This window comes from Dipodomys spectabilis, unplaced genomic scaffold (genome assembly GCF_019054845.1).
Source record: "Dipodomys spectabilis isolate Male_0828 unplaced genomic scaffold, ASM1905484v1 ptg000138l, whole genome shotgun sequence".
Lineage (NCBI taxonomy): Eukaryota > Metazoa > Chordata > Mammalia > Rodentia > Heteromyidae > Dipodomys > Dipodomys spectabilis.
This window is the reverse complement of record NW_024870815.1, coordinates 2,846,509-2,865,149: the sequence shown is the minus strand read 5'-3', so window position 1 is coordinate 2,865,149 and position 18,641 is coordinate 2,846,509. Positions and strand designations below refer to the sequence as shown.

The window sequence follows — 18,641 nt, the reverse complement described above, 5'->3', positions numbered from 1 at the left end:
TCCCCCCTGTTTTTGGTTGGATGTGGAGCTTGAACTGGGGGCGTGGGCACTGTCCCTGAGCTCTTTTGCTTAAGGCTGGCATTACCACTTTGTGCCATAGCTCTACTACTGTTTTTTGAGTGGTTAATTGGAGATAAAAAAAAAAATCTCACAGGGACTTTTCTGCCATGGCTGTCTTTAAATTGTGATCCTCAGATGCTAGCTTCTTGAGGAACTAGGATTACAGGTGTGAGCCACCGGCACCCAGCCTTTTTTTCATATTTTTATTAGAGTATTTTAGTTATACAGAGTGGAGAATTTCACAATGATACGTCACAATGGTACATGTTTCTAATATGTTTTACCCCCTTACTCTTTTATCCCCCTACCTAGTTCCCTTTTTAATCTTCTTTGCACTTTTAAAAAGTGTGCTTCATTATATCCTTAAGTGGGCTCAAGTGGTAGAGCGCCAGCCTTGAACAAAGAAGCCAAGGTGATTAATTGGTGGCAAGAGTCTCATGGACTCTCCTGCCCAGGCTGGATTCAAACCTCAATTTCTAGATCTCTCAGCCTCCTGATTAGCTAGGATATTAACAGGTGTGAGCAAACAGGCCTGATTGAAGTTTTGTATAATCAAACTTGTTGATCCAAGGCTAGCATTCTACCACTTGAGCCACAGTGCCACTTCCAGCCTTTTCTGCTTATATGGTACTGAGGAATTGAATCCAGGGCTTCACTGCATGCTAGGCAAGCACTCTTACCACTCACTAAGCCACATTCCCAACAATATTTTCTTTTAAAGTCTTTTATCAAGGCAAAAACTCAGAGCAGCCAACTTGCTAGCTAGTTGCTTTAATGACTCTTACTGGAAAAGTCTGTTTTTCTACTAATGCCTAGTGACAATTTGTGGCATGAGGTTCCCCCCCACCCCCCCATGGAGTGGTGGTGGTGTGTGTTTGAACTCTGCCTCAATGCTGTCTCTTGTCTTTCTTGCTCACAGATGGCACTTTACCACTAGAGTAATGCCTCCAATCTGGTATTTTTCTGGTTAATTGGAGATGAAGACTCACAGATTTTTCTAACCTGGCTAGGTTAGAGCCAAAATCCTCCAGATCTTAGCCTCCTGAGTATCTAGGATATAGATGAGAACCACTGGCACCTGGCAGAAATATCACTTTTAATATATATTGAACTTTACCTTATGATTTGAGTCTATTTTTGGAACTAAAGTGTTAAAATGAATTTCTGTTATCAGATAGCAGAAAGTACAGACCAAGTGGAATTATAGTAAACAGTACTGGCATTTTGCTTTTTGACTTAAGATGTAGTTGTTTTATTTTCTTTCGTTCAGTTGTAACTAGTTTGGTTTGCTTAAGTATCAAATTCCTTCACAGGATTAGTTAAAAATCTGAACATTGGCGTTGCAGGAATGCCAATGATTAATTTTTTGCCTAACTAATGTTTTTTTATTTACTGATTTCGTACCAGAAAAGAGGCATTGATGGGTCATTTCTTATTGCTTCCATTTTAGGTGATCTGTAAATCAGATGCTCCAACAGGGGATGTTCTTCTTGATGAAGCTCTCAAGCATGTTAAGGAGACTCAGCCTCCAGAAACAGTCCAGAATTGGATTGAGTTACTTAGTGGTAAGCTGCTATGTAAAAATTAGACATTGAATCCCATTTAAAAGAGTATAAAAACTTAAAAACCTTTTGAAAGGAACCTATGAAACAGGAGATTGCTATTTAACTTGAAGGTTTAACAAGTCTTAGATTTATCAGGTTCATGGTATGTTGCTCATTAAGTGGAGATGGGAACACACAAACTTTTCTGCCTGGGCTTACTGTAGTAAAGATGGATACCAATGTTGACATCTATAATCCTAGCTACTCAGGAGGCTGAGATCTGAGTATCATGGTTTGAAGCCAGCCTGGACAGGAAAGTCTATGAGAGTCTTATCTCCAATTAATCACACAAATAGCTGGACATGCACCGTGGCTCAAGTGGTAGGGCTAACATCTTCGCTATAGTTAGTTTTGAAGTAGAGTCTTGTTTTTTGCCAGACAGCCTGGACTACAACCTCCTATTTATACATATTTTGTAGCTGGGCTGAAAGGTATGTAAAACTATGCCTGACTTTTTATTGTTTGAAAGTGACGTCTTGTGAACTTTTTGTCATAGTGGCCTGGAACCATGATCCTTCTGTCAGTGTCCTAAGTAGCTAGGATTATGGGTATGGGACACTGTACCTGGTTCTGACAAAGATGTCTGGAAAGAACCTTAAAATCAATTTGAGAAAGAGTCACGTTTGTCTAATAATTTGGTAAAAGATGAAAATTTAGCAGTATAGTTCTCTGCAAGTTAGATAACTCATAAAATGAATCCTTAAGGGTAAGAACTGAACAAAAGGAAGCCTACCTTTTAGGAGTAGAGGTAGTATGGTAAAGTTGGTCAGTCTGGTATGCTGTACTGTATTATTAAGGGAAATGTGAAGAAAACAAGAGTGATTAGCATGGATCTGAGGCAGAGGTGACACACAGGAAACAATATAGAAATAAGAGGTTTTTAACACAAAGGGTTTTAATAAAGAAAGAGGTTTCTTGAGGAAGGGATATACAGTGGGTCATTTTATTACTTAAATGTAGATATATGTTACAGTGCTAAAGTTTTATACAATTTAGACATATTAAGTCTTATTAAAGAATTAATAAAGGTACATGTTCAAAAGAAAGATCTTTTCTATTTTTTAATGGTATTGGGGTTTGAATTTGGCTTTGCGTATGCTAGGTAAGTGTTCTACCAATTGAGCCCTAGCCCTTAAAATCTTCTTTTAAGTTTAAAAGCTGGGCTGGCAATGTTGCTTAGTGGTAGAGTACTTGTCTCACATATATGAGGCTCTCCCATTTGATTCCTTGGTACCACATAAAACAAGAAATAAATAAGTTTAATACAATTTACAAAAGAAAAAAATTATTAAAGAGTTATTTAAAAAAAGGTTTAAAAGCTGCCAGGCACTTGAGGCTCGTACCAGTAGTCCTTAGCTACTCAGGAGGCTGAGGTCTGAGGATTGTGGTCCAAAGCTAGCCAGGACAAGAAAGTCTGAGAATCTTATTACTACAAAAAACTGGAAGTAGAACTGTGGCTGGTTCAAATGATAGATGCTAGCCTTGAGCAAAATAGCTCAGGGACAATGCTTAGGCTCCAAGCTCAAGCCCAGGATTGGCATACATACACGCACATAGACAAAAATTTTAAAAAGCTATTAATGTTTAAGGGCTGGAAGTGTGGCTCAGTTGTTATAACCCCTGCCCAACAAGCACAAAGCTGAGGTAAAACTTTAGTACCATCTTTCCTCCCCCAACCCTTCCAAATAAAGGGATTTCTGAAGTTTTAGATATACTGGATGCAGGAAGCTGTTTATAGTTATATAACATGATGTCCAGGAAGATGATTCTTTCAGTGAAATTTTTATATGCCTATCAGTATGTCATTGTCCACTGGCATGATTAATGGACAGTGGACCTTAGCTTTGAAGAACTCTTCATATATGCTTTTTAGGATTTCTTTTACCAAAAAAAAAGGTATAAGCCTGGTGCCGGTGGCTCCTGCCGAGATCTGGTTTAAAGCCAGCCAGGGCAGGAGAGTCCATGAAACTTTTATCTCCAATTAACCATCTGAAAAACGGAAGTGATGCTGTGGCTCTAGTGGTAGAGTGCTTGTCTTGTGCTGAAGAGGTCAGGGACAATGTCCAGGCCCAGAGTTCAAGCCCCACAACTGATCCTCCCCTCAAAAAAAAAAAAAGTACATATAAATATTGTGTATTTAAATTTGCACATTTAACTTAGCTGGTCTTTTCTACATACACAGCGAATAATTTAGTCTTAGGAAAAACAGTGAATCATAGCAACATTTTTTAACCTAGTGTTTAAACGCTGTTCATTTATCAAGTATTTATTAGTTCCTTAAAGATTTTCAATGGTCTTAAAGTAACTAAATCTTTTACAGCTTCTGGAGATTATTCAAACCTTTATTGTGCCTTTGGTAGTCTTTCCATAATCCTGCATTATATTGGTGCCATAATTATGCCAGACTCAGGAGTGACATTCTTTGGATTATATTTATTTACTTTTTTAAAGATAAAAAACAGAAATTTCGGGGCTGGGAAGGTGGCTCAGTGGTAGAGCGCTTGCCTTGCATGCCTTGCATGCCTGAGGCCCTGGGTTTGATTCCTCAACACCACATAAGCAAAAAGAAAAAAGCCGGAAGTGGCACTGTGTCTCAAGAGGTAGAGCGCTGAAGAGCTGAGGGACAGTGCCCAGGCCCACGACCGGACCCCCCCCCCCCAAAAAAAAAAAAAAAAAAAAACTGAGTGGCCAAAGTATCTTGATACGCTGAAATTTCTTTCTTTTGAGGGGGGGGGGTGGTTCTGGTCGTGGGGCCTGAACTCTGGGCCTGGGCGCTGTCCCTCAGCTCTTCAGCTCAAGGCTAGCGCTCTACCACTTGAGCCACAGCACCACTTCTGGCTTTTTTCTTTTTGCTTATGTGGTGCTGAGGAACCGAACCCAGGGCCTCATGCATGCAAGGCAAGCGCTCTACCACTGAGCCACCTTCCCAGCCCCCACTCAGTTATTTCTGTGGACCTTTTTTCCCCCTATACCACAGGAAGTATTATTCAACATTTGAGATATTTCTCACATTCTTTTAGCCTTAAGATTTTCTTATTTTTATACCTGAAGAGATCCAAATAACTCTTAAAAATACCTGGAAGAGGGACTGGGAAGTTGGCTCAGTAGTAGAATGCTTGCCTTGCATGCATGAGGCCCTAGGTTTAATTCCTTAGCACCACATAAGCAGAAAAGCCGGAAGTGGTACTGTGGCTCAAGTGGTAGAGTGCTAGCCTTGAGCTGAAGAGCTGAGGGACAGCATCCAGGCCCAGAGTTCAGGCCCCATAACCAATGACAAAAACAAACAAAAAAAAACTGAGGAAATCTGAATAACCACTTCATTTTTTTTTAATATATGAAGACTTTGGAATAATCCACTTTTGTTGGCATGAGCAGACATGGTTTGCCCTCTTCCAGGGAATTGCTACAAAAGAAGATGATGGCTTGATCCCTTTTTATTACTTCCTCTGAGGCAGAAATGGTTTTCCATAAGGAAGTCCAGTCATAAGTGGAACACCTTAGTTAAAGGTGGGTCTGTGTTAGGCTGTTCTCATTGTTAGTAGCAACATTAAACTTAGGATACTGTGAAAATTTTCACAGTCAATATTCATTACATTATTCAAGATTTAATAAGGCCAAGATGAAGGTAAATGTTAGTATGTGTTAGTATGACTTCAATACAGTAGACAGAAAACTGCCAATCCTACTTAGCTTCCCATGAGAAGAAAAAAAAAAACAACTCTTTTTTGTAGTTGCATTAAAGGAATGTTATGTTTTAAGGCCTGCAAGTGGAAATTCAATTAAGGGTCCCTCAAAGTAATCTGTTTCGTTATTTTTTCCTCTACTATTTAACAATAGATGGTCAAGCTGTTCTCTGGAACACAAGGCCTTTCATATTTGACCTTTACTAAATTAGAATATAGTTAAGCCACTTGTCATTTGTTCTGCTATACTTTAGTTTTGTGCCAACACAAACATACTAAGGCAACAATACATAATTAGCTAGAGTTTTGAGGAGAAATGCACAGTTAATTAATTTTAAAATTAAACTTAATTTTAAAATAGGCTTTTCAATAAATTTGGTTGTTTTATTTTTTTGTTGTAAGTTTAAATCTCCTTCCTTCCAAATTTATTGGTATTAGCACAAAAATAGACCCAAAGACTGAGGAACAGACAAGAAGACCCAGAAATATACCTTATATTTACAGTTATTTGATAAGGGAGCCAAAGATACACAGTGGGAAAAAAGATAGCTTCTTCAGTAGTTGGTATTGGGAAAACCAGGCATCCATACGCAGAAAACTAAAAATGAATACTGTTTTTGCACAAATAACTCAAAGTAGATCAAAGACCTCAATGTCAGACCTGAAACTTTTGGAACTATTGAAGAGGAGTAGGAAGAACACTGTACCTACTGCAAGAGGGAGTAGGAGAAACATAGATCTCATAGGCATGCATACTCTTTTGAAAAGAGTCCCAGGGGCACAGCAGAGAGAGACTTGACAAATGGGATTACATCAAGCTAGAAAGTTTCTGCCGAGCAAAGGACATAATACTAAACTAGAAAGACAGCTAACTAACTGGGAATAGATACTTATCACAAATATAATCAGACAAAGGCCTAAAATCCAAAATATACAAGGAATTCAAGAAAATAACCCCTCCCAAACGAATAAACTGAGCACTAAAGGAGATAAGGAGAAACTTATCAGAAGAGATAAGGATGGCAAATTCCTTGACCGTAAAGGAAATGCAAATCAAAACAACTCAGATTCCATTTCACCCAAGTTGATTGGCTAATCTCATGAGTTCAGATACATTTCAGCTCTTTCCTTTTTGAAATTAGCGAGGAAATTGAATACAACTATTGGTTTTATTTTTTGGAGATTTATTTTTCTGGCCTTTTCATTTGAGGGGGAAATATACTTAAAAAAAAACAACCATGAGGTGATTGGTTATAGTAATCTATAACTTTGTACTACATGATTTTTGACTGTAATTCAGTCCTAACTTTCTCAAAATAAATTGTAAAATGGCAGTTCCAGGCCACCTTTTAAGAATAAAGCTCCTGTTTTCTCTTCAATGTATATATATTTTCCTGAATTACATAGATAGTATAATAGCTGTTTTTAAGTTCTTGTCTGCTAATTCCATTATTTGAGTCATTTCTGGGTTGTGTCTAACAGGGCTGTTTCCATTGTCTCTCCCCCCACCCCCTTAATTTTGAGTCACATTTTCTTTACAAGTCTTACGGTTTTTTAAATTGTGTGCTGGACATTGTGATTATTAGATTATTGAATACTGGACTTTGTGGTCTTTTTTAAAGAAGAGCTGTTGAATTTGTTTTGGTAGATAAGCTGGGTGCGGGTGGCTCACACCTGTAATCCCAGCTACCCAGAAGGCTGAGATCTGAGGGTTGTGGTTCATAGCCAGCCTGAACAGTAAGTCCATGAGACTTTTATCTCCAATTAACTACCAGAAAACTGGAAGTGGCATTGTGGCTCTAGTGGTAGAGTGCTTGCCTTGAGCTGAAGAGCTCAAGGACCTAGTGCCCAGGCCCAGAGTTCAAGCCCCAGGACCAACCGAAAAAAAAAGGGGGGGGGGGAGAAGCAGTGTTTTGGCAGACAGTTCTAAGTTGCTTGTAGAGCACTTTGTTTTAAAGCTTTATTAGGGTAGGATCAGAGTGGTCAGTATTCAGGGCTAGCTTAGCTCCTACGGAAATATGCTCCCCTGGAGTCTTTGTTGCATGTCCTGGGTGTTCAGTGGACCCTTGCTTCTCAGACAAGTTGGCACTCAAAAGTTTTGTTTTTCTCACATTTAGGTGAACTCTTACAACTTTTCTGATAGCTGTTCTTTGCTTAGCTTTGTGGAGTCTCATCTTAAACATGTGGCTTACTTTCTAGCCAGAGACTCCAGGAGACAGCATATAGGGTTTTAGACTTCCTTTCTCTGTAAAGCTTTTTTTCCCATGTGATAGAACTGGACCATACACATTCCTGCTGCCTTAGCTGACCCGACCTCTGACCTCTGTCTGTAACTTGTTAATGCACAGTGACTGCTGTGCTCTGCGTCTTTCTTGCTCTGTGGCCTCTTGGTATGCCTTCAGGTATTAAGCTTGAGCAATCACAGGCCTCACTTAGGTTCCCCTCAGGCTGCCTTATGACCAATACTTTAAACTAGTTGTTTCAGATTTTTAATTATGGTTTAGGGGGTAAGTCCCAGATTGATCAGTTTACTATATCATAGCCCTGTGTGCATTAGTACTAAGTCATGTGGTAAAGTACTTGTCTATGGCCATCTGAACAGTAATGTACTTTAAGCGTTACTGTCCACTAGGAATTTTTGTGATGCATAAGATGTTCTGTTCCTGTGCTATGTAGCCAGTAGCTAATGGCTACATTTGGCCATTTGTACTTGAAATGTGACTTGTGCAGCTGAAGAACTAAACTTTTAAATTAAAGTTTAATAGTTCCATGTAGTTAATGGCTTCAGTACTAAGAAAAACCAGTTTCAGATTTTCCCTCAGTATTACAAAAATTTCAGCCTTGGAGCTTTTGTGTTTAATCAGGTATCTGTGGTTGATATTTAACATGTTCTAATTTAGGAAAGTGCTGAGTTTTTTTTTCCTCCAAATTATAAAAATAGTTTATGTTTATTGGAGATTATTAAAAATACAGAAAATGCAAAATAATATTTGTCACTCAGATAGCTAATGTTTTGATGTTTTTTCTTCCAATCTTCTTATAAAGTAAAAACTTTAGTGAAAAAACTTGTTTTATTTTAAATATTTGTTTCAAGGAAGTGTGTATAAAACGAAAATTGAGAAATTCTTTTGTCCTCTTGTTACTTTTCATCAAAGAATAGCATTGTTTACATTGATTTTTCTGTCTGTGTATGTGTTTCGTGTTTTTTCTGTGTGTGGCTGTATGTGTGACAGTTTCAGGAATAGCATATAATCAAGGAAGCTCTTTTCCTCTTTTGTCAATTTGTTACAGATTGGTGTTTTATAGTAAAGCCTTTTATTTTGCTTCTCTTAGCATCATCTTCATCTTCATCATTGCATTTATATATACATATACATATCTACGTATGTGTGTGTGTATGTATATATGTATGTATGTATTTCCAATCATGGGGCTTGAACTCAAAACCTGGGCACTGTCCCTGAGTCTCTAGGTACTCAAGGCTAGTGCTCTACCACTTGAGCCACAATGCCACTCCCACCTTTTTAAAGCAGTTTATTGGAGATAAGAGACTCACAGGGACTTTTCTGCCTGGGCTGGCTTTGAACCATGATCTCAGATCTCAGCCTCCTAAGTAGCTAGGATTATAGGCACGAGCCACTGGCACCTGGCCATAATTGTCATTTTTATTTATTTTTTATTTTATTTTTTTAAGTAGAATCAGCCACTTTATTTTTTATTGTGAAAATACTGTACAGAGGGGTTACAATTACATGGACAAGATAATGAGTACATTTCTTATCAAGCATTGCAGCCTCCTCCTTTCCATAGTTGTCATTTTTAAAGACAGGATCTTGCTGTGCAGTCCACACTGTCCTAGAATACATGGTTTGTCTGCTACTTCTGCCTCTTGTTTTTTGAGCAGTATACTGTAGTTCAAACTCAAGGTCTTGTGCTTGTTAGGCAAGTATTTTACCACTTGAGTCATCTGCTTGCCTCCAACCCTTTTTGCTTTGGTTGTTTTTGAGATAGGGTTTGTGTTTAGGTCCTATGAAGCTTGGGCTTTGATTCTATTTCTGCTTCCCATATAGCTGGAATGACAGACACATGCCATCATGCCCAGCTTTTTAATTAAGGTGAGGGTTTGCAAACTTTTTGCCTAGGATAGTGTGGAACTGTGATGTTCTGAATCTCTATCTTCCAAGATAGGATTACCACCCTGAGTCACTGCTCTGCCTCTGCCTCTTGAGGGCCTAGCTCTATTGGCTGTCTTTTGACAGCATCTGGAAGGAGATGAGAACATAATCTTTTATTTGGCTCATTTCTTCACTAGGTTAAGGGCAGCTTTGGTTTGAAGACCACTTACAAGTAGTTCTTAATTTTTTTTTTTTTTTGGGTCTGGTTGTGGGGCCTGAACTCTGGGCCTGGGCGCTGTCCCTCAGCTCTTCAGCTCAAGGCTAGCACTCTACTACTTGAACCATAGCACCACTTCTGGCTTTTTTTTTTCCCCTGCTTATGTGGTGCTGAGGATTTGAACCCAGGGCCTCATGCATGCAAGGCAAGCGCTGTACCACTGAGCCACCTTCCCAGCCCCTTAAATATTTTTTGAGACTTTTGAGTGATGGCTACTGTTTTCAGGAATGTCCAGGTACTTTAAGAATTCAAAGGACCAGTGTTAAGAATTTCACTATCTAGTTTTGGAAGAAAGCTTTTATTTCGAGAGAAGAATCAAATTTTACTGCTTTTTTTTTTGGTCGGTCGTGGGGCCTGAACTCTGGGCCTGGGCGCTGTCCCTCAGCTCTTCAGCTCAAGGCTAGTGCTCTACCATTTGAGTCATAGTGCCACTTCCAGCTTTTTCTGCTTATGTGGTGCTGAGGAATTGAACCCAGGGCCTCATGCATGCAAGGCAAGCCTCTACCATTGAGCCACCTTCCCAGCCTTGCCTATATTTATAGAACAAAACTTTGGTAAATTAGGAAGTGTAATACTCATCATTTCTAACTTTGAAATCTTTCATTTAGGTGAGACGTGGAATCCATTAAAACTGCATTATCAGTTAAGAAATGTACGGGAACGATTAGCTAAAAACCTGGTAGAAAAGGGTGTACTGACAACAGAGAAACAGAACTTCCTACTATTTGACATGACGACACATCCTCTCACCAATAACAATATTAAGCAGCGTCTCATCAAGAAGGTACAAGAAGCTGTTCTTGACAAGTGGGTGAATGACCCTCACCGCATGGACAAGCGCTTGCTGGCCCTCATTTACCTAGCCCATGCCTCAGATGTTCTGGAGAATGCTTTTGCTCCTCTTCTGGACGAGCAGTATGATTTAGCCACCAAGAGAGTACGGCAGCTTCTCGACTTAGACCCAGAAGTGGAATGTCTGAAGGCCAACACCAATGAGGTTCTGTGGGCAGTGGTGGCAGCCTTCACCAAGTAACTCTGTTAGAATGAAGTGTTTCCTTTCTCATGTAAACCAGTAGTTTTTCTTCTATTGACTTCTGGTTTTCTGCAGTTTGTACTTTTCCCACACTATAATTGGCTTTTGTTTTAAGAGATAGTGGGTGGCTATTTCTTTTTTGTATGTATGGAGGATTCTGCTGGTACGAGAGGCCTTCCTCTTTCTGTTTTTAACAAATGTACTGCCATATTGGCATCCCATTCCCTGTTGCCATTCTCACTGTTACCTGTTCCGGGTTTCTGGTATACTTTGACTTTCAAAGTACCTCCAGTCACCTCGCATGCACAGCTTTTGGATTACCTCAGCGTGAGTTTTCCCACATGTGCATGAGCATCTCTCTGGCATTCTGCCTGCAATTCAGACAGAAGTCACAACAAGGCCTTCAACTCACCAAAGGTAAATATCTGTATCTATTAGGACATTTTTTATACATAGACCTCAGTTGAGATGTATACTTAGCAAAATTATTTTTAAATTGAAACAGCACAGTAGATACTTAATATAAAATGCCCCTTGGATTTTGCTTCCCATGTAAATTTCTTGTATTATTACACCTGTTATAATTTTAACTATTAAATCATAAAGGTCCAATTGTTTCACAGAGCCAGTTTGGCATGGGCTGCATTCCACTTACACTGTATATAGTTTGAATTATATATAAATTGCCCCTTCTGGCCACCCAGTCCCCATCTTAGTGTTTTGCAAGATTTAATTAGTTTTACACCTGGTGCCCCTCACTTTGGTCATTATTACTTGATGGCAAAAATAGTCCTCTCATTGAAGGAGAGAGAAAAAGATGTATGCCTGACCAGTTCTAGGAGTTTTTGAGCTGTGCCATTCATGGTACTTTTTACCTATGCATCTCTTTTTTTTGATTTTTAATTTTTAAAAAAATTTTTTGGTCTTAATTGTTTTTTTGATTTCTGTAGGGAAGAGGCCTGTGACCAGTACTAATCTTGAGTACAATTTTTTCTTTTTCTGACCAGAAGTAAATTAATGTTTGCTCTGAAATATCATTTATCTACTCATGCTTTCTTGGAGGAAAAAAAAAAAAATCAAATGTCAGTCCTAGCAGATGTTGCATGTAAATTGGTAGCGAGTAATGACTACAAACTCAGATGATTAAGAATTTTGTAATAGAAAGCTCTGCTGTTTTAATTTTTTATATGCAGTTATAATTAGCACATTGTAAGGCTATAAACCTTTGCTTTTTAGAGTTTATTTTTATGATTTCTTTATCACTGCTATTGTACCACCATTGGTTTCGTAATGTAAATACTATACATTGAACAAATTAAAAGTCAAATTTTTTATTACCATAGTTCATGTTAATAGTGGGGCTTTCAGGTGTTTAGAAATTTTTGGTTAACATTCACTGCAAAAGAACTAGATGGTGTATAACTCTAGAATTGAATTTAAGGGATTCTCTAATATGTATACTATCTTTTTATCTGAAGTAATAAATAAACTATGATCTTGAAAGTGCCTGAATCACAGCCAGCCTGTCATTCGTATTTTTGTGTTGTCAGTTACTTTCAGATGAAATTTTACTTTGTCTAACATTATAATATTTCAGTGCAAGGCTCAGCAAACTTTTTCTTAGAACCAGAATAGTATTTTAGGTTTTGTGAACCACGTATGGTGTTTGTTGGCAACTGCTCTACTTCCTCTACTGAATTAAAGCTATCATTGACAATAACGATAAAGAGTGAGGCTATGTTGCAATAAAACTTTACAGAAACAGGCAGCTGGCCGTGGACTAGCCTCTGTAGGTAGTGCATGGGGAAAGAGATTTTTCTGTCCATTAGAACAACCTCCTTTTTGTCTCTGGTAATGTAGTATAGAAACTATTAATGTAAGATTTCTTCACATGAGATGAATACTGGAAACAGGTACTGGTATAATAAAATTTCTTTGCAGGTGGAAATGGTTTGTTTTTCTTTGGAAAAGGTTTAAGAAGCCAAGTAATGGATGTTTCTAAGTTATTCACTTTGACAGCCAGGTCAGTATTTTTGAGCAAGGGTTGAGGGACAGAGCCTGGCCCATACTTCTTCATGTGTGTTTCATATAACACAGTGCACACTGGCACTGCTTGCCTGTGGTCCTGATTCAGGACATACTTCTCCATCTTGAGGGGAGGAATGATAGTATATTTTGGAGGGTGGTAGTTATTTAGGACTCATTTTCACACAAAGGCTGTTTATTTATCCTCTTTAAAGCAGGAGTGATTGTGTCCATGGAAATAAGCAGTAATTCCACTGCTTAATGGCATTTTGGTTAAAAGCCATCAAACCCAGCAATCAGGCAGTGGATTTGTATGAGGGGGTGAGTTAATCTTCTGTACAGAGAATTTCTTTTTGGCAGCTTAATATATTGAACTTAGCAGTATTCCTGAAAGCAACCTGATCTAGTGCAATACTCTAACATAAGCTTACTAAATCTAAGTGTATACTTTGGGCCTGGTGGAGTTGCTTTTTTTTAAAATTTAAATATATATCTCATTTTGAACTCCAGTTAGTAATCTTCATTTAATGAAGAAAAAGCCTAGGGTGATTGTTCAGTCTCACATTATTTAGTAGCTGCTCAAGCTACTTAGATGCTCTCCAGCTACAGTGTTTTTTTAAATGGGCACTAGGAAGAGGCTTCTTTTGTCCAGGAAAAGTAGAACCAGAAGAGCAAGAATGTATTTGGTGGTGCAAATAAAGCTATCAGGATAACTTGAATAAATTAATTTTTTTTTTTTTTTTGTCAGTTGTGGGGCCTGAACTTGGGCCTGGGTGCTGTCCTTCAGCTCTTCAGCTCAAGGCTAGCGCTCACCACTTGAGCCACAGCTCCACTACTGGCTTTTTCTGCTTATGTGGTGCTGAGGAATCGAACCCAGGGCCTCATGCCTGCAAAGCAAGCACTCTACCACTGAGCTACCTTCCCAGCCCCTGAATAAACTAATTTGGAATATGAAAACTTGACTAATATATGTGTTTTAGAGGAAAGAACCACTCACTTATATCAGAAAATACCACTGGCCTACAGAGGCAAGATTGACTAGTGACTTCTGATTATTCTCTGTATCTCTCTCTCTCTCTCTCTCTCTCTCTCTCTCTCTCTCTCTCTCTCTTTGTTGGTCCTGGGGCTTGAACTTGGGCCTGGGCACTGTCCCTGCACTCTTCAGCTCAAGACTAGCGTTCTACCACTTGAGCCACAGCACCACTTCCAGTTTTCTGGTGATTAATTATAGGTAAGAGTCTCATGGACATTCATACCTGGGCTGGCTTTGAACCGTGATCCTCAGATTTCAGCCTCCTAAGTAGTTAGGATTACAGGCTTGAGCCACTGGCACCGGCTTCTGTAACTCTTTTCATTATTGTAGAAAGATGGGTACAAATAATCTATATAAGATAGTAAACCCTTGGAGTTGGTCACTACTCAAAAGAAGGGCTAGTGTCCTGACCTTTTAAGTGACAATACAGGGTCAGTGGTGACACCTCCCCTGATAGTGACACAACTCCATTAACTGCCAAGCATGGCTACTCTTACTCCAACAGCATGGACACTGCCCTTTTGTGTAAGATTTGTTTTTTTTTGGTTGGTTATGGGGATTGAATTCAGTGCCTGGGAGCGATACCAGAGCTTTTTTGCTCAAGGCTGGTGCTCTACCACTTTGGTTTTCTGGTAGTCTCATGGACTTTCTGGCTAGGTAGATCTCAGCCTTCTGGCTCATGTGAGATCTTTATGAAGTTCATTCAGTTTCTGCCTCTATGGCCTCTCCATTTTGTGTTAATCTATATTGTCAATTAATATGCTGCATTTCATCCATATCAAGATAATCAACAAACTTGGCCCATCGAGTCCCAGAATTATGCTCCTGCCTTGGGTAAGTTCTGTATAGATGCCATCTATTCACTAGTAGTACCACAAAATATGGGTACTAACCATGCGTACTATCTTTCAAAGGGGTATGAGTGGTAACTTAGTTTCATTGTGCACACCTTCTTAGCCATTGTTAGAATCCTATATGTATTTACTCCTAATGTGCACACCTTCTTAGCCATTGTTAGAATCCTATATGTATTTACTCCTAATAGAATGCTGACATAATGTGATTGTTTCTAACATCACTGACATGCCATTTGTGTTTTGCAGTTAAGTTGTAGAGAGATTTGTTTATTTATCTATATTAAATTTTTGGTCAGCTGTGGGACTTGAATTTAGAGCCTAGGCACTGCTCCTGAGCTCTTTTGCTGAAAGCTAGTGCTCTACCACTTGAGCCACAGGTCCACTTCTGGCTTTCCAGTGGTTAGTTAGAGATAAGAATCTTTTGAACTTTCCTATCCAGATGGCTTTGAACTGCAATTCTCAGATTTCAACCTCCAGAGTAACTAGGATTACAGGGGTGAGCCACTAGTGCCTGGCTCAGTTTTATTCTTTTAAATGGCTTCATTGTGTAGCTTAAGATTTCCCAATATGAACATTTGGACTATGACAAACAGTAAAACATGTTTTTATACATGTTGTCTATAAGGGGGGGGGGTGGCCCTAGCGCTTGAACTCAGGGCCTGGGCATTATCCCTAAGCTTTTTGCTCAAGGCTGGTGTTTTACCACTTGAGCTACTGCTCCCCTTCTGGCTTTTTGGATACTTACTTGGATAGAAGAGTTTCACAGCCATTCCTGCCCAGCCTGGCTTTGTACTGCCATCTTAAGATCTCAGCTTCCTGAGTAGTTAGGATTACAGTTGTGAGCTATTGGTGCTCTGGTTTCTCTCTCTCTCTCTCTCTCTCTCTCTCTCTCTCCCTTTCTCCCTCTCCCTCTCCTTCCTCCCCCTCCCCCTCTCCCTCTATAGGAAGAATAGAAACATAGTTGCCCAAAAAACATACTTTGCATATATAAAAGACAAAGTCAAGTTAATTTCTAAAATTCATATTGATTTATTCTCTCATCAGCAACATGAATGTTGGCCTCTATCCCTGGGCAGTATTGAAGAGAGTATCTTCAATAAGGGATAATTATGAAGTTTTAACTGTGAAGAGCTTGATTATGTTTAGTATATTTATTGATAATTTGTTACTGTTCCTTGTTTATGTTCTTTATCCATTTTTTGTAAATGGCATTGGTTTTTATATGTTTTGGCAGGACTTGGCCCTGTGTTTGTGTCTTTGGAGGTGGCATGTGGTAAGTTTTTCTTATGCTTTCTTTTGTAATCAGAAGTGTAACATATGGTGCTTAAGTATGGAATTGGTAGAGATCTTAATTGTCCTACTAAAGAGATGGGCCTCGTGGTTAGAGTTGAAATATCTATAAAGTTGGGGAAAATGGAAAAATGGAATGTATAGGTTATGAACATATCTGTATACAACTATGAAGTACAAATGAAAAACCATAGTGTAGATTAGAGTCATGCTCTTGACTAACAGCTACTTAGGCTACGACCTGGAGCATTGCTGAAAAGACCATAGACTCTTTATCTCCAACTACGAAGCAAAAAGCCAGACTTGGAAGCATGACTCAAGTGGTAGAGACCATTCATGAGCAAGCAAGGTGAACAAGCTTGAGGTCGAAGTCTCAGTACTAGGGGTGGTGGGAAATTATAACTTAATGAGTTATTTTAAGACAAATATGCCTACAGCCATTACACATGTGATCAAGAGTTAGAACCTTGACTGGCATCCAGAAACTATTTGAATCTTCCTCCCAGTTATAGTCTTCCTAACCTCTAAAATACTTGTCCTGACCTATCATTAACAGTTTTCTTTTTGCCTTGTGCTTGCTAGTCAAGTACTCTACTACTTGTGCCTCAGATTTCAATTTCTGTGTTTTTAACTTGTTTTTTTCAGATAAGGTCTCTTGACAACTTCTGCCTTGGCTGGCTGGCTTTGAACTCTGGGGTCCTGATTACCCACTGCACCACCACGCCCAGCTTGTTTTTGAGACAGGGTCTTGCTATCTTTTTCTTAGGTGGGCCTTGTCTGTAATCTTCCTGTCTCCACTTCCTGAACAGCTGGGATTATAGGCATGAGCCAGATGCTTAGCAAGTTGATAGATCTTTTAAATTTCTTTTTTTTGTTGTTGTTGGTCATGAGGCTTGAACTCTGGGCCTGGGCGCTGTCCCTCAGCTCTTCAGCTCAAGGCTAGCACTCTTACCACTTGAGCCACAGTGCCACTTCTGGTTTTCTGGTGGTTTCTTTTTTTTTTTTTTTTTTGGGTCCGGTTGTGGGGCCTGAACTCTGGGCCTGGGCGCTGTCCCTCAGTTCTTCAGCTCAAGGATAGCGCTCTACTACTTGAGCCACAGCGCCACTTCTGGCTTTTTTCTTATGTGGTGCTGAGGAATCGAACTCAGGGCCTCAGGCATGCAAGGCAAGCGCTCTACCACTGAGCCACCTTCCCAGCCCCTTCTGGTGGTTTCTTGAAGATTAGAATCTCACAGTTTCCTACCTAGTCTGGCTTTGAACCGTGATCCTCAGATCTCAGCCTCCTAAGTAAGGAGGCTGAAATCCTTCTAAGGATTTCAGGGGTGAGCCACCTCTTTTCAATTTCTTTTAATCTAGGTTTCCCCCCGAATCTTTATATTATTTTTCCCTTGGGAAATACTCAAGGTATGTAAAGTTGATGCAATTGGACCTCAGTCCTTGGAGTTTTCCAAAATTTAGATTTGTATGCTTTTTTTGATGTTTATTATGCTTTTTTTGATGTTTATTTCCCAAGTATTGGTAGTTGGCTCTAGAAGCTTAGAACCAGGTTTCTGTGCGCAGGCAGTACTACTAAGTGATATTGTGTGCTTCCATTAGGGAGCATAGACTGCCTCTCTCTCCTTTTGTGATGTTAGTTGCCTTGCTATTGAAATCTCAAATGCTATGATTTTTTGAGGTTGTAGAGTGTGAGTTTCTTATTTCTTTTTTATAAAAAGTTTATAAAAAGTTTTATAAAAAGTTTATAAAAAGAAATTCTATTATATCTACGTTGCCTGGGAGTATAGTTCATACAGAAAAGGTAGGAGGAAAGCCGGGCGCTGGTGGCTCACGCCTGTAATTCTAGCTACTCAGGAGGCTGAGATCTGAGGATCGCGGTTCAAAGCCAGCCCAGGCAGGAGAGACCGAGAGACCGTGGCGTGGCGCTGTAGCTCAAGTGGTAGAGGGCTCGCCTCGAGCTGAAGAGCTGAGGGACAGTGCCCAGGCCCAGAGTTCAAGCCCCACGGCCGACCAAAAAAAAAAAGAAAAGGTAGGAGGATATCTTAAGTTTACTTGTCAATTTTTAGAGTTCTGGCATCCTCCAACAAACTTATAGGAACAAGCTGTTTGTTTGCTTGTTTGCCTTATCTATAATTGATACATGAATTTTGTATATATTTTGGAGTATTATGTGATGTTTTGATCTGTGTATACAGTATAGGAAGAAGCTAATTAACTTTTAATAAGATTTAACATAAATTATCTTCTGTCTGTCACTCCCCCCCCCTCCCCCCCCCAGGACTCTTAACTCAGTTTCGACACTTTTGCTCATTGGCTGGCACTCTTAACCACCTGAGTACGCCTCCAGCCCCCTGTACTTTTGTTTTTTTCAGGCTCATATTTTAAGGCCTGGTTGGCAACCGTGGTGCTAATTAGGAGCTGGGAAGGAGAGTAGATATCTAAGAAGAACTTAAAGTAGTCATTACGAAAAATGAGAAATGATTAACAAGGAAACAGTGCTGAGGAGCATAGAGAGTCCCGGTGAAGCTAGAAACCATGCATTTTTTAATGTTTTTCTGTGAGATTGTCCACTTTTCTTTTGGTCATGGGGCTTGAACTTAGGGCCTGTAAGTTGTCTCTGAGCTCTTTTGCTCAAGTACTCTACCACTTTGAGCCACAGCTCAAAGT

At 39.5% G+C, this 18,641-nt stretch overlaps 1 protein-coding gene across 1 annotated transcript in view; it reads left to right on the top strand.

Annotated features, from left to right (window-relative positions):
- The window catches only part of Golph3 (golgi phosphoprotein 3), a 33,094-nt gene extending 20,805 nt beyond the window's left edge, over window positions 1–12,289 (top strand). Inside the window, exons 3-4 of the mRNA XM_042690642.1 lie at window positions 1,511–1,625; window positions 10,348–12,289. Coding sequence (XP_042546576.1) covers window positions 1,511–1,625; window positions 10,348–10,772 — 540 coding nt within the window. The 3' untranslated portion in view covers window positions 10,773–12,289. The remainder of the gene's footprint in view (window positions 1–1,510; window positions 1,626–10,347) is intronic.
- The last annotated feature ends 6,352 nt before the right edge of the window (window positions 12,290–18,641 follow it).